The sequence below is a fragment of the Lactuca sativa genome, chromosome 1 (assembly GCF_002870075.4).
Source record: "Lactuca sativa cultivar Salinas chromosome 1, Lsat_Salinas_v11, whole genome shotgun sequence".
NCBI classification, from domain to species: domain Eukaryota; kingdom Viridiplantae; phylum Streptophyta; class Magnoliopsida; order Asterales; family Asteraceae; genus Lactuca; species Lactuca sativa.
In genome coordinates, this window is record NC_056623.2 from 207,193,951 (window position 1) to 207,215,868 (window position 21,918).

Here is a 21,918-nt window from a genome sequence, read left to right on the forward strand (position 1 = left end):
AAAATAGTATTTTAAAAATGACACGTCAATTCGTGTTCATTGTCTACTGATCCACTGATTAAAAAAACAAATACGACGATCTTTCTTTAACGCCCACCACCTCTTCATAATTTTTTCTTCAAATGTAACCTTTCTTGAAGCAGCTAGCACAACCACAACAGCATGGGGTACACTAAATGTGCTCAACAAACAACCTCCAAATCTGAAACTTAAACAAATTTAATACTAGCAATAAATTAAAATAGTTGGAGCATGTCCCATGCACAACAATATATACATGAATAATTTGGCTTGAAAGGGATCCAAACTTGGAACTCCTAATTCCTAAAGAAACATAAAACCAATTTTGGCTACATTACTTGATAGTATTGGCTCTTTTATTTCTCTTCGGGAATATCATGAGGTCTAAAATAGGATACACCATCCCTAATATTGTCTTTTTACTTTTCTTGATCAATGTTGTATCCCTACTATATCAATTTTGTAATGCTGAGAGCGAAAAAGTCTCTGCTGTATTTGTGTTTGGAGATTCTACCGTTGACCCGGGTAACAATAACTACCTTCCAACCGTTGCTAGAGCCAACTTCCCACCTTACGGGAAGGATTTCGTGAATCATAAACCTACTGGAAGGTTTAGTAATGGTCGTCTTGTTACAGATTTCATTGGTATGTTTTATAACTTATTTTTTATTTTTTTTTGACGTGTATTATAATAGAAAAGTTATACACCAAGAGCTTCGAACACACGCTTTTTCAGCACACCTTTAATTATAGTTGTGGATCTTTGTTTTGCGCACTGCATGAATTATGTTTTTATGGTTGTGTTGATTTGGTCAAATGTCAGCTTCATTTTTGGGTGTTAAGGAGAATTTGCCACCTTTCTTGGATCCAACTTTAACAATTGACGATCTGATGACTGGAGTTAGCTTTGCCTCTTCTGGTGGTGGTTATGATCCATTTACATCGCAGCTAAGTGTAACTCTCTCTCTCTCTCTCTCTCTCTCTCTCTCTCTCTCTCTCTCTCTCTCTCTCTCTCTCTCTCTCTCTCTCTCTCTCTCTCTCTCTCTCTCTCTCATGCGTGTTCGTGATTGGTACCTTTATTTGTACTCTATGTCTCTATCACAATCAAGTCAATTTTATCAATGACTCACATGGTCACCATATTTAATAAAGTACGAAGCATGTTATTCTGGAAAAAAGATTGTACGCATGAATCCTAGCTAGCAAACAAAATGCAATCTTGTGATGGATATATTAGTTCCCTAAGATATATTACTTTCCTAATGATTTCCATGATCGTATGTACAAAAATTTGTAACAGAGAAATATTTTCTATGCTAGTGAAGATATATGGTTTCCATAAATATTATGTTTCTTATTATGCCGATATTATCAAATCAGGGTGCACTCACTACATCACAGCAATTGGACTTATTCAGAGACTATAAAAGAAAAGTGTCGATGGCTATTGGCAAAGAGAGAACAGATGATTTGATTAGGAAAGCAGTATACATCGTGAGTTCAGGAACAAACGATTTCGCTTTCAACTATTATGGGGCCATTGTTGTTCGACGAACAGCCTATCCAACCATCTCTAGTTATCAGAATTTCTTGTGGCAGAACATTGAAAGCTTCTTACAGGTCTGCAGTTTCATATTTCCTTCTTTCTAAAATATTTATACAATTCTTTAATGAGATTTTCTAATATGTGTCCTAGGGCACATATAAGAAGCATTAATTGATGATATATATTACCATAATTAATTATAAAATATATTAATATCAAGAAATATTAAGTGCATTAATAATTTCCATAGTAAATGTATTTCGAATTTAATTATGGTAATATTTTTCATAATTAATACCTTTTATGTGTGCCCTTAGGGCACATATTAAAATATCCCTTCTTTAATTAATATGGTTCATTAATTACGTCCGGATGCTGAGGCAGCAGACTTTTAATAAAGAGCAGTGAAACATTAAACTCGCCTCATAAGCATATGCTTATTCGTGGAAACATGTCTAATTTAAAATCTATAAGTAGGAATATCATTGGAAGAAAAGTACATGCCTTTTTTCGTTTATTTTTTCCCATACAGGGAACTTTGAATTATCACGTCCATTTGGTAAAAAGTAGAGTAATTTTTTTTTCTTTTTTTTTTTACGAAATGTGAAACCACACTTAAAGATGGTATATGATTTTGATAGAATATTTCTATCAAAATGTTTTAAGTTTTGCTTTCCCTTTTCGCGCGATTCCTCTTTCGGTTAATAAAGAAAAACCTCTAGTTTTCATACCAAAATGTACAAGCTGAGGTTCTAAAAACACAAAAATAACTAAAACAAATAACTATAATCTTTTGTTAGAAAATCTTGATAAAAATATTTGATAACAAAAGAAATTTAGTTTACTATGCCGCAAGATAGGGCTTAACGTCCAGGGAAAAAGTTCAATAACGAACTATAATTATTGGTTCTTCAAGGGACCAATTTTTTTTTTTTTCAAGTTTTAGAGTTTATTTTTTTCGAACAAAAAAATATCTAAATTCATAACTTAACATTGTTAATATTAAATATATTTTTTGGATTCACTGTGTGAATTTAAATTCAAATTGTGAATTTTTAAAGATTCACATTGTGTTATTGACGAAATTTTTTTTAATCGAATTTGATATCGTTGTAAAAAAGGATAAAAAAAATATGAATTTCTGAATTTGTAGTTTTTTTTTAATAAAAAATAAGTTCTAAAAATTGAAAAAAAAAAACTGGTTCCTTGGTTAATTATGGTTCTCTATTGAACCTCACATTATTTATATATATATATATATATATATATATATATATATATATATATATATATATATATATATATATATATATATATATATATATATATATATATATATATATATATATATATAATAACAAAGAGTTGAGAATACATATAAGAAACTTCTTCTCAGTTTCAGTTTCTAGTTAACAAAATATATAATGGTACACTAATTGTAATAAGAGATAGTTAACCTAAAAAGCTGATCATTATTGTTATTTTGGATGACAGGGCTTGATGGTTGAGGGTGCACAGAAAATAGGGGTGGTGAGTGCGCCTCCAATTGGATGTTTGCCTGCTATCATTACCGCTAACTCCAAGGACCCTATTCATAGCCGTAAATGCATTGAACGTTTTAATTCTATTTCAATAGATTATAATAAACTTTTGGAAAATAACTTAAAGGGTCTTCAAAGATGGAATACGAGGATTATTTATGCTGATATATACAAGCCAGTCATGGATATGGTTACAAGAAACCGTCAAATTGGTAAGTATATGATTGGAGATTACTATTATATATATATATAACTGAATGAGAAGTGATTCGTATATAACAGTTTTTGCCATACAAAACAATTTATTTATTACATAGTTGTACAATAAAACATTTTAAAACACCAATTGTTGTGATGGAGAAAAATTATGGTATACGGATCAGCTCTATAAATGAATATATAATGATCATTTTGCTTTAATAATTTTCTAGGAGAAAACAAAAATATAAGCAATTTTTCCACTAAAAAAATACAGAAATGAGTTTAGTATGTTATTTATCGCGCATGTTGCCACCACCCAGCATGCAATTCAAACCTTTTTTATTAACCATTGTTAATATTACAATTATTTGATACATAACATAGTTTTCGATTTTGTTGGTATAAGGATCATGTTTGCTTGTTTAACATAAGCTCACTTTTCTCTTGTTGTAAACCTAAAAGATTTTGAAGAAGTCCATAGAGGTTGTTGTGGGAGTGGACTAATTGAAGCTGACTTCATGTGTAATCAAAATTCTCCGGTGTGCACTAATGTCTCAAAGTACGTTTTTTGGGATTCTTTTCATCCAACTGAGAGAGCATACAACTTTATCTTCAAGTCTCTTGAAACTCTCATCCGACAATACATAGGATAAATGTTATCTCATGATTAATATCCTAGTTTGTCTATTGATCTTATTTACTATTTTGAGGTTGTAAAATCTATTACTAAAAAACGAAAATGCGCAAACCTCTTTATATGATATTCCTAAAATAACTTGCAAATAAAATGTATTCTTATTATAATAACGCACAATGTCGAAAAAGGTTCTCCTATCGATGTTGACCACACAGAAATGTCTTCAACCAAAATTACCACAACAACTAAACAATTAAATAGAAACTACGTGCTTAAAACAAAAACAAACAAGATATTGTTTTGGTAAAAAATCAACTTAATAACTTTGCAACCAAATGTAGTGTGGTGTTTGAGTAAAGATTTTTAAGGAATAGATTGTAAATTGTCGAAGATATTATAATATCGAAGAACTTGAGAGTAAAAATGAAATATTGATATTTGTTATAAAGGAATTAAGTGAAAAGAATGCTATGAATAGGAAATGTACATTTGAAAGATGGGACAAAAATAGTGTTAATGTTATAATTATATGTTAAATTTGTCAAAGATATTTGTAAGATGTCTGTTCACGTATGATCCATTAGCATGGTCCAGACGTCAAGACTTGGCAAGCGAACCTAACCTGGCGCTCTTCTGGCGCTCGCCTGTCATCCTTGTCAAGCACTCGCCTAGTGCCCGCTCCTGACGCTCGCCTAACGATCCCATAAGGCCTTACCCAACTCCTTACTAGTTTGGCATGAGTTGGGCCGGCCCAAAGCCTGACCTAACTCTCCTTAAACCTAAGTGTCCCCCATAAATAGAACATGTTCTCCCCTATGGAAGGGAGCTTCCTTTGGAATTTTCATAGAGATCTAAACCCTAGGACTTTCCCTTAGTCTCTTAGCCTCTAACCAGCTGACATGGCTAAATTCACATCCCACACACCAAAGTCATTCTCTCCGGCTAGGAGAAACCCGTGCATCCTCAACACCAATCTAACTCGATCGCCATAGCCTGCTCCCATGGATCAGGCCTTGCGGAAGCTCTAACGATTTGTTGTAATTCTAGCCAGATATCAAGTCGGGAATACGCAAACGACATCACACCCCGATCTCCGATCCAGATCCAAGACTCCAAGACCCGAAGACCAGGTGAGATATCGCAACATTTTTCGCCATCAGTAGGACCAATAACGAATTGTTATCGTCTCTTGGTATCAACCTCAGTTTCATCTTCGATTTGATGTTCTTCATCTCAGATCCGTTCATTTGAACCGTTATCTGTTCGACCCTCGCCAAGATCTGCCCAGATCTACTTACCAAACGTTCATATCTGTTGTTCTTCGCCTCATGACTACTTAGATGTGTTCATTTCAACCATCATATGTTCAGATCCGTTTAGCTCTCGCTATGATCTGACCAGATCTGTTTACCGAATGCTCAGATCTCTAGACCTGCTTCGTTTCAAGCCTTATATCTCTAGATCTGCTCCGTTTCTTGCTCAGTTGAACATTTTCCAAGCTTTCAAAGATCTTCTCAGATCAATTTTCGTTCATGCTTTGGCGGGTTGTTCAACAAGATAGGAAGACAACAAGTTTCTATGAGTTTTTACCCATTCTTTGTTCATATTTTGGTGTTTTATCCAACAACTTGGAAAGAACTGAAATTTCCATAAGTTCTTACTGTTGGGTTTTGAGCATTATAACACTCCTATGGTGCACATGCAACCCTAAATGCTTTGGATCTATGTTTTCTGTAATTATACATGCATATTTTCAATTTTCCAAAGCATTGTCCTAACTAGCATACATTTAAATAATTGAATGATACAACTAGTTAGATGACTTACCTCTTAGAAGGACTTGTAGTTCTTGACCTTTCATAGATTGAGCACCTCAAGTGTGATGCCTATAATGGTTCACAATCACCAACATGCAAGAGCAGGCCTGAGAGAATAGGTTACTTAGCACAAAATCAACTTCAGTCTCTTAGAATGAATGTAACCACTCATGTCACCGATTTTGGCTCGAAGGGGTTTACTTATAGTGTAGCAAATGCTACGGTTACACTTTGTAAGCCCTAATGACCTTTCATATTACTTAGGCTCTGTAACATTCCGGATTTTCAGGATTATTATTGTGCACGTTAATTTTGTGACTAAAGGAGAGACTCAACGAGTTGAGGGTCCAACTCGCCGAGTCAAGTCGGGTTTTTCTTGCGGGTTTAATGGGTGGAATGAACGAGTCCAAGGAGGGACTCGCCAAGTAGGTGTTGGACAGAGAAACCCTAAATTATGGGGTTTGGGACCTATTTAAAGGCACTTATAGCCTCCTTGGCCCCTCCCCACCAGAGTCTTCGTTCCTTGAGAGAAACCCTAGAGTGATTGGTGATCTAGAGAAGAAAATGGCTTATTAGAGGTTGATTGTTGGAAAGGAGGAGCAAGGGTGTTGCAAGGATCTCAGAGGAGAGTTAGAAGATCAATTTCATCTTCATTGCAAGCTCCAGATCCGGTGTGAGCTCTTCCCTTCTTTGTTTTGTATGGATTTCCTTGGTTGATTAAGTTAGGGCTTGGATCACCATTTAGATAGGGTTGTGGGTGCATCCAAACCCTTTTTTAAGTCATGTGTAGATCTGGACCTTGTGAGGTCCATGGAATCAAAAAGTAGGCAGCCATGAAAGAGTTGTTTGGGAGCTTTGAAGATATGGAGCTTCAATGGAGTCCAAATGGTGTATTGAGCAAAATACACCATGCATGAGCCTCAAGTTCAGACCTTTACAGGACTATTAGGTAGTGGGAGGTTAGATCTATGAGTTTGGGTTGCAGATCTGACCTCAGATGACAGAATGAGCAATATGTAGGAGCCAACTCGCCGAGTCCATGAGGTGACTTGACGAGTTATAGCAGGTTTGAACGAGTAGCCTTAACCCAGTGTTGGCTCACCGAGTTAGAGGTCAACTTGGCGAGCTGATTGAGACTCGAGTAGAGTTCTGATAATACGATGGGACTCGACGAGTCGCAAGGATGCACTCGACGAGTAGGGTCAAGTGTGGATTGTTAACTTGAGTTGACACCTGTTAACTTTGGGGTTTTGGTCAATATAAGTAATGCGGACCTCGGAGGGGTAAAATGGTCTTTTACCCACTTTTTGATTAGAGAGGGAAAGAGTAATCGTCGGTTTAATTAGAGTTGAGATCACGAGTGTTAATTAGAGATATTGCCTTATGTGTTAGGCGGCGAGTTCGAGATTCAAGAGTGAGGATAACTGCTTTCTGCTTGCCAGGCGAGTCTTCTCACTATACTTTACCTTGAGTGGTAACTAGAGTTATGTGACAGAGTATCTTGTATGTTATATATGTGATGTTTTGCACTGCATTATTTCTATGTGATTTATGTCGTGTGTAACCCAGAGTTACAGAGTTAGGACCGGAAGGTCCACAGAGTTAGGACCAGAGGGTCCACAGAGTTAGGGCCCAAGGGCCCATAGAGTTATAGCCTCGAGTGGCTAATATGTGTTATATGTGGTATTTTGGGGAACTCACTAAGCTTCGTGCTTACCGTGTTATGTGTTATGTGTTTCAGGTTTTCTCAAGATCATGGGACGGCACCAGCTCGATTGTACACACCAGAGGAAGAGTTATGTTTTTGAAGATCCTGGATTATTAATTATCTGAATATGGAGATGTGTATTGTAAATTAAACAAAAATGAGATTTTATGAAGAGTGTTTTAAGAATTAAGTGATTTTAAATGAAAATTTTAGTTTTTGTAAAATTTACGTCGTTACAAGTTGGTATTAGAGCCTTGATTTGAGGGATTCGGATGCACCTTCCGGTAAATCTGGACTCAAACAGAGGAATTGAGAAAATTTTCAAAGAAATGATTTTTCTAAAGTGAATAAGAGTTCAAAGAGAAAACGAGAAGGATCAGTGTGTACAATCAGCCAGAGCCCGAACAGTGATTTCCCAAAATACCCTTACTTTGTGTTATGAGATGCTTATGATATATGTTATGAGATATTATGCATGCTAGAGATAAGCTAGGTATTCCATATTTTTGGACTAGAGTGGCCTGATTTGTGATGTCTTAGCCTAGGAGTTGCGGTTATCAGTGATGTGCTTTCGAGTATGTAAGAGTATCCAGTAGGAATCCCATGTTTAGAGGATTTTGAGTAGAGGAGTAATCTAGGAGAGATACCTAGAAGAGCATGGGAGGAGCCTACCGAGAGGGTAGCCAGATAATCACGTGGGGTGAAGTTGTTTGAGTTCGGTGATATCCTTCGAGTATTAGGAGAGCGAGTCGATAATAACCTAAGGAGGTTTTTACGTGCTGGAGGAGGTACTTCGATGCCCGAATGTTGCTTGCTTCGTGCTTTGTGGAGCTCTCGATGATGGGAGACAGCTACTGAGTGAATATGACGATATTCAGGAGGTAGATGGTTAGCATCATTAGGAGTTCTTCAGCAGCTGATGGCGGAGAAGTGTGAGAACCTGGGAAGAACCTAGGGAATGATCTTAGTTGGATGAGTACGCTGGCAGAGTAGAGCATTTTGCTGGGGAGCGAGCACGCGTGACGGGATTGGTGATTGAGAAAGTTGAGTAGCTACTTAGAAACTCTGGGATGGTCAGTGTGGAAAGTATGGGTAGATGTGGCAGGTAGTATGGGCCCGTACTACGGAAAGCAGAGGACCCATAGTCGAAACAGGGAGTAGACCGGGGGATCTAAGTGGCAAATTAAGGAGTGATGTTATGGTTCGAGTACCATGCATCGTAGCAGATTAAGGAGTGATGTCATGGTTTGAGTACCATGCATCGTAGCAGATTGAGGAGTGATGCCATGGTTCGGGTACCATGCATCGTAGCGGATTGAGGAGTGATGTCATGGTTCGAGTACCATGCATCGTAGCAGATTGAGGAGTGATGCCATGGTCCGGGTACCATGCATCGTATCAGATTGAGAAGTGATGATTGTAGCTGATTGAGGAGTGATGCCATGGTTCGGGTACCATGCGTCGTAGCAGATTGAGAAGTGATGTCATGGTTCGGGTACCATGCATCATAGCAGATTGAGGAGTGATGCCATGGTTCGGGTACCATGCATCGTAGCAGATTGAGGAGTGATGTCAAGGTTCGAGTACCATGCATTGTAGTAGGTTGAGGAGTGATGCCGTGGTTCGAGTAGCAGTGTAGTAGATTGAGGAGTGATGTCATGGTTCGGGTACCATGCATTGTAGCAGGTTTAGAGGTGATGTCCTGGAATGAGTACCATGACTCGTAGCAAAGGATGTTGGAGTTTCTTCGGTTATCCAGTCATGATTGATTTGGTAGAGATCAGATACGATAGAGTATGAGGCCAAAAGGTCATGATGAATGAGTTCAAAGAAGCATCCCTTGAGAGGGAGGTCAAGATAAATTCCAAGGTATATTTGGTGAGATGTCAGATAGAGTCGCAAGACTAAAGGATGAGTAGAGATGGCTTTCATGGAGAATTACGACCTGAGATGACCAATCAGCCGATAGAAGAGATGTCACCATCTGTGACCTTAGTGGTGCTACTACCGTTTCTTGTAGGAAACATAAGATGTGTGAGACTTCGGTATTGGGGTTAGGAGTAAACCATGTGGGTTGACTACGATGGCGATCTTCCACCAGAGCATCTGGCAACATGTCTGCCGCGAAGTGATGATATACCATGAGCAGGTTGTCAGTTGGGATTGAGATGGTCAAGGACCAAGATGCACCCTATTTGAGTATAGTAGGGCATATGTTAGCTATAGCAACGGGTAATCTAGAAGAGTATCTCGGGGCGGTGGCTCTTTTGTCTAGGATGGGTATTCGGTATGGGAATGGAGTCCCTGTTCTTGTAATGATTCACATGTTGGAACATTGGTTGAGAAGTCGAGAATGAAGAGTATGATGATTCAGTATTTTCAGTCCAATAGTCAGGGTTATTACTGGACAGTGGAAATGTCTGGTAGTGGGATAGTATGAGATTTTGGAAGGACTAGAGGCAGTCGTGATGAGAAGTTCCTGAGGATTTCATCGGAGATTCAGTGTAATTGGGGTTGCTTGATCTCTATGTGGGGAGATCATCGGGCATTGTGTAGCACCTTCCAAGAGTAGGTGCGAAGTTACTGGTGGAAACAGTCTGTGGGATAGATTGTTAGTGCGTCAATTGGTGATGGTTCGAATCCTAAGTGGGGGAGAACTGAGTATTTTATTGAGGGGACCAGAGACTTGTTCAAGAGCAGTTGGAGATCTGGATATAGAGACTTGCGGTTCGGATTCATGAGACCAGGGTTGTTGGTGGGCGAGGCGAGGTGCAGAGTGAGATAATGCATGAGGTACGTTTTGAGAAAGGGCAAGCGCCTCCACGGCAGGTGGCCATTGGTCAGGAACCTGGTGGTGGTTAGAGATGTTCAAGGTGGTAGCCTCGTAAGGAGGGTGTTGGCAATTAAGGAATTATGGTTCGATGAATGGATTGTTATCTGGCCCTTTGGGGTAGATAGGAGATGATCGGGCAGCCAACTCCCAGGTCGGTATGTGTATTCTAGCGTGGGTTGAGCAGTAAAGGTAGAATTTCGGATGGTCGTCAACGTGTTCTGAAGCGTTAGAGATTTCTCCGTATTCCAATTGAGTGTTTGGATACACCGAAGTTGCGCATTAAGGAAATGAAGGATTAATTACGAGATTTGGTGGGAGTGTATTGTTGTATCTGTATGATGCTGGGGGTAGGAGATAAGTGGTTGAGGCAGGACATTGTGATGTTCTGTGATAGTGTTCCGAGGAATCCGAGAATAATGCCCTGATTGCCGAATTAATTAATTTTCCTTGGTTGTGTCCGTAAGTAGTGTATCAAGTATCTATGATTCTAGTGGGATCTCCTTGGGTATTGAAATCAAGGGGGATTATTTAGGAATGAAGGTTGCAGCGGGAAAAGGTGTTTTGGTTATGGAGGTTGTTATCAGCAATGAGGATGCATGATTTGAATGAGTGTAGGCATCTACCTATGTGAGTCCACGGAGCATGAGTTAGTGAACATGGTGTCGTGATGTTGCGGGGATCCGTAGTACTCACTAGTCAGAGGGTGTTGTGATGCTGCGAGGAGTCGTAGTACTCACTAGTCAGTGGGTGTTATGATGCTGCGGGGAGCCGTAGTACTCACTAGTCAGAGAGAGGTTGTTGTGTGATGCTGCGAGGAGCCGTAGCACTCACTAGTCAACGAGAGGAGGTTATGAGGAAGTACTCTTTGATTAGAGCGAAGTAGAAGAGTTTAGTCTTGGGTAGCCCCAATGGTTGAGTTGTGGGAGCCTGGCGGTCGAGACAGGGGTGAGGCTGAGGTTTCCAATTGTTGGGGATCGCTATATTCTGATTTGAGTGGTGGTTGTCCCAACCAAAGGGAATTAGAGAGGTGTTTTGCATGCAGGTTGCGAGTCATGAGTTATGAGATAAGTGTTTCATTGGGATGAGTAATTCGAACTTTGGGGTAGACCAAAATCTCAAGTTGAGTTTGGCTCTGGCGATGCGTCAGGTAGGCGGTACGAGTTCCGGATTTAGAGATGGATTCCGTGCTAAGAGGGGAGTTATCATTGTCACCCAATATCGTAGACCTGAGCAGGGTCAGTTAGTGGGCACGGGAAATATCACGGGATACATGAGACGATTCTAGTTGAGAGTATAGTATCCGTTTGGATTAAAGAGAACTTTGTGACTTGTGTGTCACTGGGCCGAGAGAGTTGATATGAGAAGGACTTCAGTGAGACATTTTGGATCATGTTATGGGTAACCATAGAGGTTCAACGGTTGGGTTGAGGTTAGACCTCGTGTGGTGTCAACAGGGATATGGGAATTGAAGCTGAGGCTTATGAGTGTGATGTATGAGGACACTTCTGAACGAGCATGGTTATTCTTTTGTGTTCTGAGGGTAAAGTGTTATGGGTTCTTTTCGGATCAGTGCTGATAGCAGTTTAGTGGGTGTGCCCTTTCGTTCTTGGAGCGTGATTCGGATGACTTAGCATGATCGGTTTGGGCGGGCAATAGCCGGTTGTTGGATTTGGACTTATGGGAATCAGAGAGCCAGTGAATAATTAGGTTTTGATATTCGAGGAGCGAATATCATGGTGATCGCTCGAGTGGGCGGTCTGGCGGCGAGTCAGGCTACTGGAGTTTCCGGATATAGGGATGGAGTATTTTAGCGATGCAAGAGTTAGTTAAATTCTGGTCTTGGAAGTTTCGGTGTGGTTTTAGGTGTCCATAGAGAAAGATATCGGTGTTGTATGAGATCCTTTCGGTGGTGCCTTTCGGGTGATGATTTCAATCTATGTGTAGTTGAGAAATGATTTTGAGGGCGAAATCTAATTCAAGTGGGGGAGAATTGTAACATTCCGGATTTTCAGGATTATTATTGTGCAAGTTAATTTTGTGATTAGAGGAGAGACTCGACGAGTTGAGGATCCAACTTGCCGAGTCAAGTCAGGTTTTTCTCGCGGGTTTAATGGTGGACTCAATGAGTCTGAGGAAGGACTCGCCAAGTAGGTGTTGGGCAGAGAAACCCTAAATTCCGGGGTTTGGGACCTATTTACAGGCACTTATAGCCTCCTTGGCCCCTCCCCACCAGAGTCTTCGTTCCTTGAGAGAAACCCTAGAGTGATTGGTGATCTAGAGAAGAAAATGGCTTATTGGAGGTTGATTCTTGGAAAGGAGGAGCGAGGGTGTTGCAAGGATCTCAGAGGAGAGTTAGAAGATCAATTTCATCTTCATTGCAAGCTCCTGATCTGGTATGATCTCTTCCCTTCTTTGTTTTGTATGGATTTCCTTGGTTGATTTGTTGGATTAGTGTCTAAGTCCATAACTATTTTGGTATGTACTTAACCCGATGGTGCATGGTCCTTTTGAGTTGTCTTCACCAAAGCAACTTGATAGGATGAATTATGGAGAGAAAGGATTAAATATGATTTATTAATATATTATGAGAATAATATATTAAAGGAGAAATCATATTGTTTAATTAATATTAGTCAAGAATTAATTGGTAATTAGTTTTGTGACTAAAAGAGATTAATTAAACTTAAGGGACTGGAATTGTAATTATAAGATAATTGCAATTTGGGCCATGGATTGTCTTAAATTAAGGAGTGGACGAATTATATGGGGAAACCCATAAGGAAATCGTCCAATGCCCTAATTAAAGGAGTCCATGGGTTGCTTAGGGCTTAAGCATCCAAATTAGGGTTTCCTTGTTAGATAACCCTAATTGCCTAACTATATATAAGACCCTTATGACCCAAAAATGTGGTGAAGCATTCTTCTAGGGTTAGAACACGTTTTGGGCAGTCTTCATCCTCTCTCCTCTTCATCCTCTTGCTTATGGTGTTTGTGAACCATTAGAGGAGTGACATTTGTGACTCTAAGCTTTCTAAAGTCAATACAAGGAGATTTGGGATTGTTATTGCTACATAACAATCAAGGTAACATCTTAAACCTATTCTCATGTTAATATGATTACTTGAATGCTAGAATTAGGGTTTATAGTCTTGTATAACTTGCATGTACAATAGAGAAACCTAGATCCAAGCATTAGGGTTTGTATGAGCACATAGGATGTCTTATGACAAAAACCCATCAGTGGTATCAGAGCCTAGACTGGATTCTATTGAATTGATGCATTGTATGATTGAAAATTTCGAATTTTGTGTTTCTGGAGGCTGGACTCGCTGAGTCCAAGGTGACTCGACGAGTCCATGCCTGACACGGCGAGTCGGCTGGTCAGATGGAGGGAAAACCGGGATTTCATGCTGTTTTTGCTTAAGGATAGTTGCCTTATCATATTAGATCAATATTAATCCGATTTTATGATATATTTGACTATATTCTTGATCTAATTGAAGATATTTATCAATTAATAAGATAATTGTTTCCTTATGTGATAATTGATTAATTATTTTGACTAAATTGGTAAATTGTTTTGCAAGAAATCATTAAATAAATCAAATATGGATAATTATGTGATTAAATGTTAATTTAGATTATTTGTTATTTGATACTTGTACTTTGAAAAGTTTCATACTTTCCCCTTTAGGTTTTATAGTTTAAATTTGAACCCAAAAGTTTTGTTGTTTTGAAATTTAAATAGTTAAAACCCTAATGTTTTGAAATAGGATTCAAAACTTGCCCTCAAGTTTTGGAATTTAAATTTTGATTATTTTTTTAATTTTGATGTATATTTAAATTCTAAACCCTAATGTTTTGAAATGTTTCAAAACTTGCCCTCAAGTTTTGGAATTTAAAAGTTGATTAAAAGTTTAATTTAGGAATGTTAAATTCTAAAACCCTAGTATTGTTTGAAAAGTTCAAATCACACCCTTATGGTTTTATTAATTAATTAAGGTGTATAATTAAAAGAGGTTTAATAAATCCATAAACTTTTTGGTTTAAAATTTAATTGAATTAAAAGTATAATTGTTAAATTTGACCACCTAATATTTTAAAAATGTAAAATACACCCTATACTATATATATAACATTAAAAGTCTAACATTATATATATATATATATATATATATATATATATATATATATATATATATATATATATATATGTATGTATGAGTAAAAGTCAGTCTTACCGTTAGTAGGCCTCATTCACGAAGCTGGTCTATAAGGGGTGTTTAAGGAAATTGCCTATAAAATGGCGATTGAATGGGTATCCACTCTTACCCACCGCACTCTTGACTAGTGGAGGGTCGTTAGCCGAACGGGTAGGATAATACGAAACCTTCCATTATAAGTATAATGAAGTATAAAAGTAACTAAATGTTTTCATAAAATTCGCAATCTTAGTTACTTAGGCAAAAGTGAATTGATGCAATTCCATGAAATTACACTTTGTACCCTTGCGAAGACGTTAGTGGAGCGTGTGTGGTTTACCGGCACACTAAATGGTTCTAAGTAAAGGTAGCAAAGGGTGACTCAATGTTTGTCATATTTCGGTGGAGCGTGTGTGGTTTACCGGCACATCGAATAGGTGACTGTAACATGTGGGGGCACGATGTAAGTTTGCATGGTTATTCACACCCGCTTTGTGATCCTCGGCATCCCAGTCACAAACAAGAGGGGAATATCGAGATTTAAACATGCCATTGAATTGTTCAATGAATCTCATAGGATCTAGGAGTTTTCATAGATTTAAAACTTAAATTTCTTTTTCGTTTTTCATGGTGGAAATTAGTGAATTGTCATTCACTTACCTTCAAATGTTCTGCAATTTGGGTTACGACATGCCTCTCCCGAGTTGTAGAATATTGTGTTGGGTCCTAGCCTTAGTATCTCATTTGGGTGATTTACTAAGGACTCAATGAATCAATTAACTTGAATTTGTTTTCTCCCGTGTTATAGATGTCAAAGTTCGACAACTATGGTCTTCCCAAATCCCGTGGAACAAGCTTTCCACATGAAGATGATATTCTACGATTCGATCGAGAAACAAGAGATCACACTTCACTTCCTCCTCCTCCTCCAATTATTCTCCCTAACCCACAAGTTCGAAGGCTTGAAAAGTTAAAGATCACTCAAGCCCTTTTGGCAAGTAAACATAAAGAAGGAAAGTCGGTGTGTGCACACGTCCTAGGGATGAAGTTACACATTGATAGGTTAAGAATGTTGGGATCCGTTGTCTGTGAGAAAATGGTTGTTGATTGGGTTCTTCAGTCACTCCCTAACTCATATAGTGAGTTCATAAGAGAGTACTATATGATGAACCATGACGTGACCCTTATAGATCTCACATATATGCTTATTGCTGTTGAATCAGCAATGGTTTCGCGCAACAGAAAAGCAAAGTTGATTGGTGAATGTGCCTTCAAGACCTCTATGGATATAGACAATCGCAACGAAAGACATGCTATGATCGAAAAGTCTGATCATAAGAGAAAGGCAATGTCTGAAGTAGTTCCATGTCCTGTTCCAAAAGAGTCAATTTGCTTTTATTGACAAGAGAAAGGGCATTGGAGATGAAGCTGCCCCATTTACCTAAGAGATCTAAGAGATGGGAGAGTCGAAACGTATGGCTCTAATATAGGTAAAATCCATTAGCTAACTCTTTTAAGCTTCTATGCTAGATTCTTAATACATAATGTGATAAGATTACAATTGATGTTTTGTAGGATCGAAGAAAAGAAAGGAAGCTTAAGGGAAGAAGTGAGCAGAATCTAACTGTGAAGGAATGGATTTCGATCGCATTTCTCGAAGATTAGATTCTTGAGCTACTACTTAGAGTTAGAATTAGATTGCTAAGAAAGATGTATTAGCATAGTTTTTCAATGAATTGCATTGTAAGGACAAATTTTTTTCGCAATAAAATAAAATTTGATTTTATATTATTTATTTATCCTTGCAATGACGTATATGAAAAATTGATGTTTGAACGTTTCTATTATTAGCAATAATGGATTTGGTTTTTATTATGTTATTTGTGGAAATGTCGAAGAATTTACCGAATAAGGAAAGTTTCTCATCACCCAAGTTTCAATTGGACAGAAACTTGGAATCATGCAACTTGGTTGCACGATGAATGAGAAATTTCATATTTGGAAATTAGACTAATTCATTGACAAAGTGTCAAGTGAAGGACTAGGAGATTGAGTACACAAAGTTGCGTGTTGATCAAGTCCACCATAAGAATAACAAAAATATTCGTCATGATTTACTAAAGGTTTAGTAAATATGATTATACTTACAAGATTAAGTATAATTCTGAATTGATTGAAAAGGTTTAAATCAATAGCAGAACGAATAAGAAGAATCAAGTAGGCAGAAAGATAAAATTTTCTCCATTCTAAGAAGGGAGAGTACCTTTTATGCTTTATGATAGGTCATAATGATTAAGAACCATATCTCAATTGATCCTCTATGTGAGTCTTAGTACAATTGTATGTCTAAGAAGAGAAATCAAGAATTGAAGAAATGGTTAAATCAAGAAGTCAATCATACTTCGTTCCAATAACAAGTCTTAAAGTTAAGATTGTGACAATGAGTGAAAAGTATTAAAGGTTTATAACATTCATCAAATGTGGAAAGTTGTGATGTCTTGGATAAGACAAGACCAACTAGGACCAATTTATGAAGAGTTTTGATAAAAGCTACACTAACTCTTGAATATTTGTATGTCAAGAAATGTTTTGACAAGAGAATATTATATGTCAAGGAGTCAGTGGGAGTCTCAATGGTCTTGAAAGGTTTCAAGAACAAATCAAATCAACCTTATCGATCGTCACTAGCACACGAGTTGAGATTTACAACCTATCGTGTTGATAGTATTTTGTTTTTGTGCCAATCCAATCGAGTTAATTATGCATGTGAGTCCTATGAGTTCTCATTTGAATGCATAAAAGGCAAGGACCTTGATCAATGGAAAGTACATTGATAAGAAAAGGTGAGCTGCTTAACTACTTGGAAGACATGGTGGGCAGCTGTGCTACCATAAGACAAGAAATCGAGATTAAGAAAGTTGGATCCATATGAGTTTGAATTTGTCGTAAACTTTGGTTTTGACAAATTCACATGGATAGGAACAAATACACCGTTTAAATCTAAGTGTCATAAGATTTCCTCCTTCATAAAAATGATTGTGAGGAAATGCTTTCAGTATGAAAGATTTTAAGAAGATAGTGATTGTAAAATTGCATTCTCGAATTCGATTATGGTTATGGTATCCCTTTCCATAATTTGAATTGTGAGGTTTGGCAATTAGTCTTAATTGTTTAGACACACATATGAACTATCTAAGGCAAAGGTGTATAAGTTCAAGAAGCCTTGATAAAAGATTATCAAAGCATTAAGTATTAGAAACATGGACTTAAGAAATTCAATAGGTATTGTTTTTCTGAAAGTTAAGATGTTTATGAATACATGTTGAAGCTAGTGGGAGCATAAGTGTTATGTTTTATAGTAATCATCATGATAGTAGGAGCATAAAAGTTATGATTGTATGATTATTATGGAAAGTATTGCAAGTTGGCAATATTAATTATAGAAAACAAGAGTTATACCTTGCAAAGTCGTAAGGGTTGTAAAGTTGTTTTGCTATAATTAAGGGAGAGAATATTATGCTTCATTTCAAATCTAAAGGATTAGGTTGATAAATGTTTATAAATTTAGTCAAAGGTACATAGTGTGTTCTTAAAATTTCGATTATGATTACGGCATTCCTCTTCACAATTCGAAATTTGAGAACATAGCAAATAAAACATTATGCATCGTGTCCCATACGCTTCGGGTATAGGATCGATTGCAAATGCTTTAATGTTTGACCATTCTAAAATTTTCCAAATGTCTAGCGCATTTAGAGGGAAAAGGGACTAGAATCGGTTTTGACTAAAATAATTAAACAACTATCAAAGGACAATCCAAAGTTCGACGAGGATTGGTTTCTTGTGAGTAGTTGGAAGCATGGTGTTGAATGGACCATATCGACCTTATTAAGAATGAGTTGTCATATGGAAAATATAGAAATGTTTCCATATTGGATGGACCATATCGACATCATTACGAATATATAAGATTCTATTAAGAATGAGTTGTCATATGGAAAATATGGAAGCGTGTCCATATTGGGAATTGAATATTGAAAATCTATGACTAGATTAGAAACTTTTATGCAAAAGGATGTTCAAAGGAATGTACTTTGAGTGAGGGACATCATATCTAAGGAATTGTCTTGTAACAATCTCCGATAGAGGATTTTGTAATATCATTGGCAATAGTCTTTGTGACTATGGTGCAGTGACATTACAAAAGGGATCATTGCATAAAATGTTAGAATCTAGCATATTCTATAAGTGGCAAGAATTTGATATTCTTACACTTATGAAAAAGGATTTGGAGTTGTGAAATGAGAATGGTTGGAAATGTGTTCAATTTGATCTATTTCACAAAGTAAGAACCATAAGTAAACATTGTGTGCATGCTAGGAGCATGGGACAAGTGTAATAATTCAAGTAAGATGTTGATTACCCGAAACGACAAATAATGAGTAATCGATATGGTGATAAATAAAAGGAGTTTTATTTATACTCAAAGGTTTGAGGCCATATGGGATTAGTATTATTCTTGTGTTTCACATTTGCATGTTTCGACTTCCAGAATAATTGAATTTATTAAGAATAATCGAATTATTCGAACGGGCCACAGTCGTTCATATGTTGGAAGTAGATATGAATGAAGACTGTCGTGAATTGGTGTGTGGATTGTCTAAAAGAGTATTAGACATAAGCAAATGTTTGCTGCAACGTTCATGAGTGCTTATGAATATGATTTGAGCATTGGATTAAACCCACACTCACTTGGATCACTCCATGGATTGTATCACGAGTGATTGGTGAGACGATAACATCTTATATTCTTGAAACCGAGATGTGTGAGTTGTAACTTGCAAATCGGTTGCACATTGATAATATGTAAACGCACTAGTAATTTGGTGTCATAAAACATATTGTTGTGTGTAATTCGGTGCGTGAGTGCAAGTGAGCATTGTATCAAAGTTTATCCGTTCCTTTTATCCAAGGTAGGATAAAAGCAATATCTTTGGGCCCCTCGATGATTTAGTGATGACAAACGTAAATGCTCAGCCGGGCTAGGGCTAAGTTGATTTGTTCAATTAGTCAGTCGTCATAAATCGGGAATCGATATATAGTACAAAGAGAATGATTTGAAATCATATCTTATATGATATCTAGAATGGAGGAATATATGATCCCTTATCTAAGGACATGCGTATCTGATAGGATCAGAGTTGACAGCGGCTTTGGAAAGCTACGATTGCAGATCAGGATCTGAAGTCATACGCATAATAGTTATTAGACTTATCCAAGTGGGAGACTGTTGGATTAGTGTCTAAGTCCATAACTATTTTGGTATGTACTTGACCCGATGGTGCATGGTCCTTTTGGGTTGCCTTCACCAAAGCAACTTGATAGGATGAATTATGGAGAGAAAGGATTAAATATGATTTATTAATATATTATGAGAATAATATATTAAAGGAGAAATCGTATTGTTTAATTAATATTAGTCAAGAATTAATTGGTAATTAGTTTTGTGACTAAAAGAGATTAATTAAACTTAAGGGACTGGAATTGTAATTATAAGATAATTGCAATTTGGGCCATGGATTGTCTTAAATTAAGGAGTGGACGAATTATATGGGGAAACCCATAAGGAAATCGTCCAATGCCCTAATTAAAGGAGTCCATGGGTTGCTTAGGGCTTAAGCATCCAAATTAGGGTTTCCTTGTTAGATAACCCTAATTGCCTAACTATATATAAGACCCTTATGACCCAAAAACGTGGTGAAGCATTCTTCTAGGGTTAGAACACGTTTTGGGCAGCCTTCATCCTCTCTCCTCTTCATCCTCTTGCTTATGGTGTTTGTGAACCATTAGAGGAGTGACATTTGTGACTCTAAGCTTTCTAAAGTCAATACAAGGAGATTTGGGATTGTTATTGCTACATAACAATCAAGGTAACATCTTAAACCAATTCTCATGTTAATATGATTACTTGAATGCTAGAATTAGGGTTTATAGTCTTGGATAACTTGCATGTACAATAGAGAAACCTAGATCCAAGCATTAGGGTTTGTATGAGCACGTAGGATGTCTTATGACAAAAACCCATCATGATTAAGTTAGTTCTTGGATCACAATTTAGATAGGGTTGTGGGTGCATCTAAACCCTTTTTCAAGTCATGTGTAGATCTGGACCTTGTGAGGTCCATGGAATCAGAAAGTAGGCAGCCATGAAAGAGTTTGGGAGCTTTGAAGCTATGGAGCATCAATGGAGTCCAAATGGTGTATTGAGCAAAATACACCATGCATGAGCCTCAAGTTCAGACCTTTACGTGACTATTGGGTAGTGGGAGGTTAGATTTATGAGTTTGGGTTGCAGATCTGACCTCAGATGGCAGAATGAGCAATCTGTAGGAGCCAACTCGCCGAGTCCATGAGGTGACTCGACGAGTTATAGCGGGTTTGACCGAGTAGCCTTAACCCAGTGTTGGCTCACCGAGTTAGGGGTCAACTTGGCGAGTTGAGTGAGACCCGAATAGAGTTCTGACAATACAAGCAGACTCGACGAGTCGCAAGGATGCACTCGACGAGTAGGGTCAAGTGTTGACTGTCGACTTGAGTTGACTCCTATTGACTTTGGGGTTTTGGTCAATATAAGTAATAGGGTCCTCAGAGGGGTAAAATGGTCTTTTACCCACTTCCTGATTAGAGAGGGAAAGAGTAATCGTTGGTTTAATTAGAGTTGAGATCACGAGTGTTAATTAGATATATTGCCTTATGTGTTAGGCGGCGGCGAGTTCGAGATTCAAGAGTGAGGATAACTGCTTTCTGCTTGCCAGGTGAGTCTTCTCACTATAATTTACCTTGAGTGGTAACTAGAGTTATGTGACAAAGTATCTTGTATGTTATATATGTGATGTTTTGCACTGCATTATTTCTATGTGATTTATGTCGTGTGTATCCCATAGTTACAGAGTTAGGACCGGAAGGTCCACAGAGTTAGGACCAGAGAGTCCACAGACTTAGGGCCCAAGGGCCCATAGAGTTATAGCCTCGAGTGGCTAATATGTGTTATATGTGGTATTTTGGGGAACTCACTAAGCTTCGTGCTTACCGTGTTATGTGTTATGTGTTTCAGGTTTTCTCAAGATCACGGGATGACACCGGCTCGATTGTACACACCAGAGGAAGAGTTATGTTTTTGAAGATCCTGGATTATTAATTATCTGAATATGGAGATGTGTATTGTAAATTAAACAAAAATGAGATTTTATGAAGAGTGTTTTAAGAATTAAGTGATTTTAAATGAAAATTTTAGTTTTTGTAAAATTTACGTCGTTACAAGTTGGTATCAGAGCCTTGATTTGAGGGATTCGGATGCACCTTCCGGTAAATCTGGACTCAAACTGAGGAATTGAGAAAATTTTCAAATAAAT

The 21,918-nt window shown here is 37.5% G+C and overlaps 1 protein-coding gene across 1 annotated transcript; it reads left to right on the plus strand.

The window, feature by feature from the left end:
• Nucleotides 1-323: 323 nt before the first annotated feature.
• LOC111901393 (GDSL esterase/lipase At5g45960) lies at nucleotides 324-4,083 on the plus strand. Its single transcript, XM_023897243.2, has 5 exons — nucleotides 324-666; nucleotides 845-975; nucleotides 1,402-1,641; nucleotides 3,062-3,320; nucleotides 3,772-4,083. Exons 1-5 carry the CDS (start codon nucleotides 399-401, stop codon nucleotides 3,960-3,962), a joined length of 1,089 nt encoding a protein of 362 aa, XP_023753011.1. The 5' UTR covers nucleotides 324-398; the 3' UTR covers nucleotides 3,963-4,083.
• Nucleotides 4,084-21,918: the final 17,835 nt, after the last annotated feature.

Coding starts and splice junctions, on each gene's coding strand:
- LOC111901393 (XM_023897243.2), top strand. CDS start 399: ATGAGGTCTAAAATAGGATACACCATCCCTAATATTGTCTTTTTACTT. Junction 976..1,401: donor CATTTACATCGCAGCTAAGT/GTAACTCTCTCT, acceptor TTATCAAATCAG/GGTGCACTCACTACATCACA. Junction 1,642..3,061: donor ACATTGAAAGCTTCTTACAG/GTCTGCAGTTTC, acceptor TTTGGATGACAG/GGCTTGATGGTTGAGGGTGC.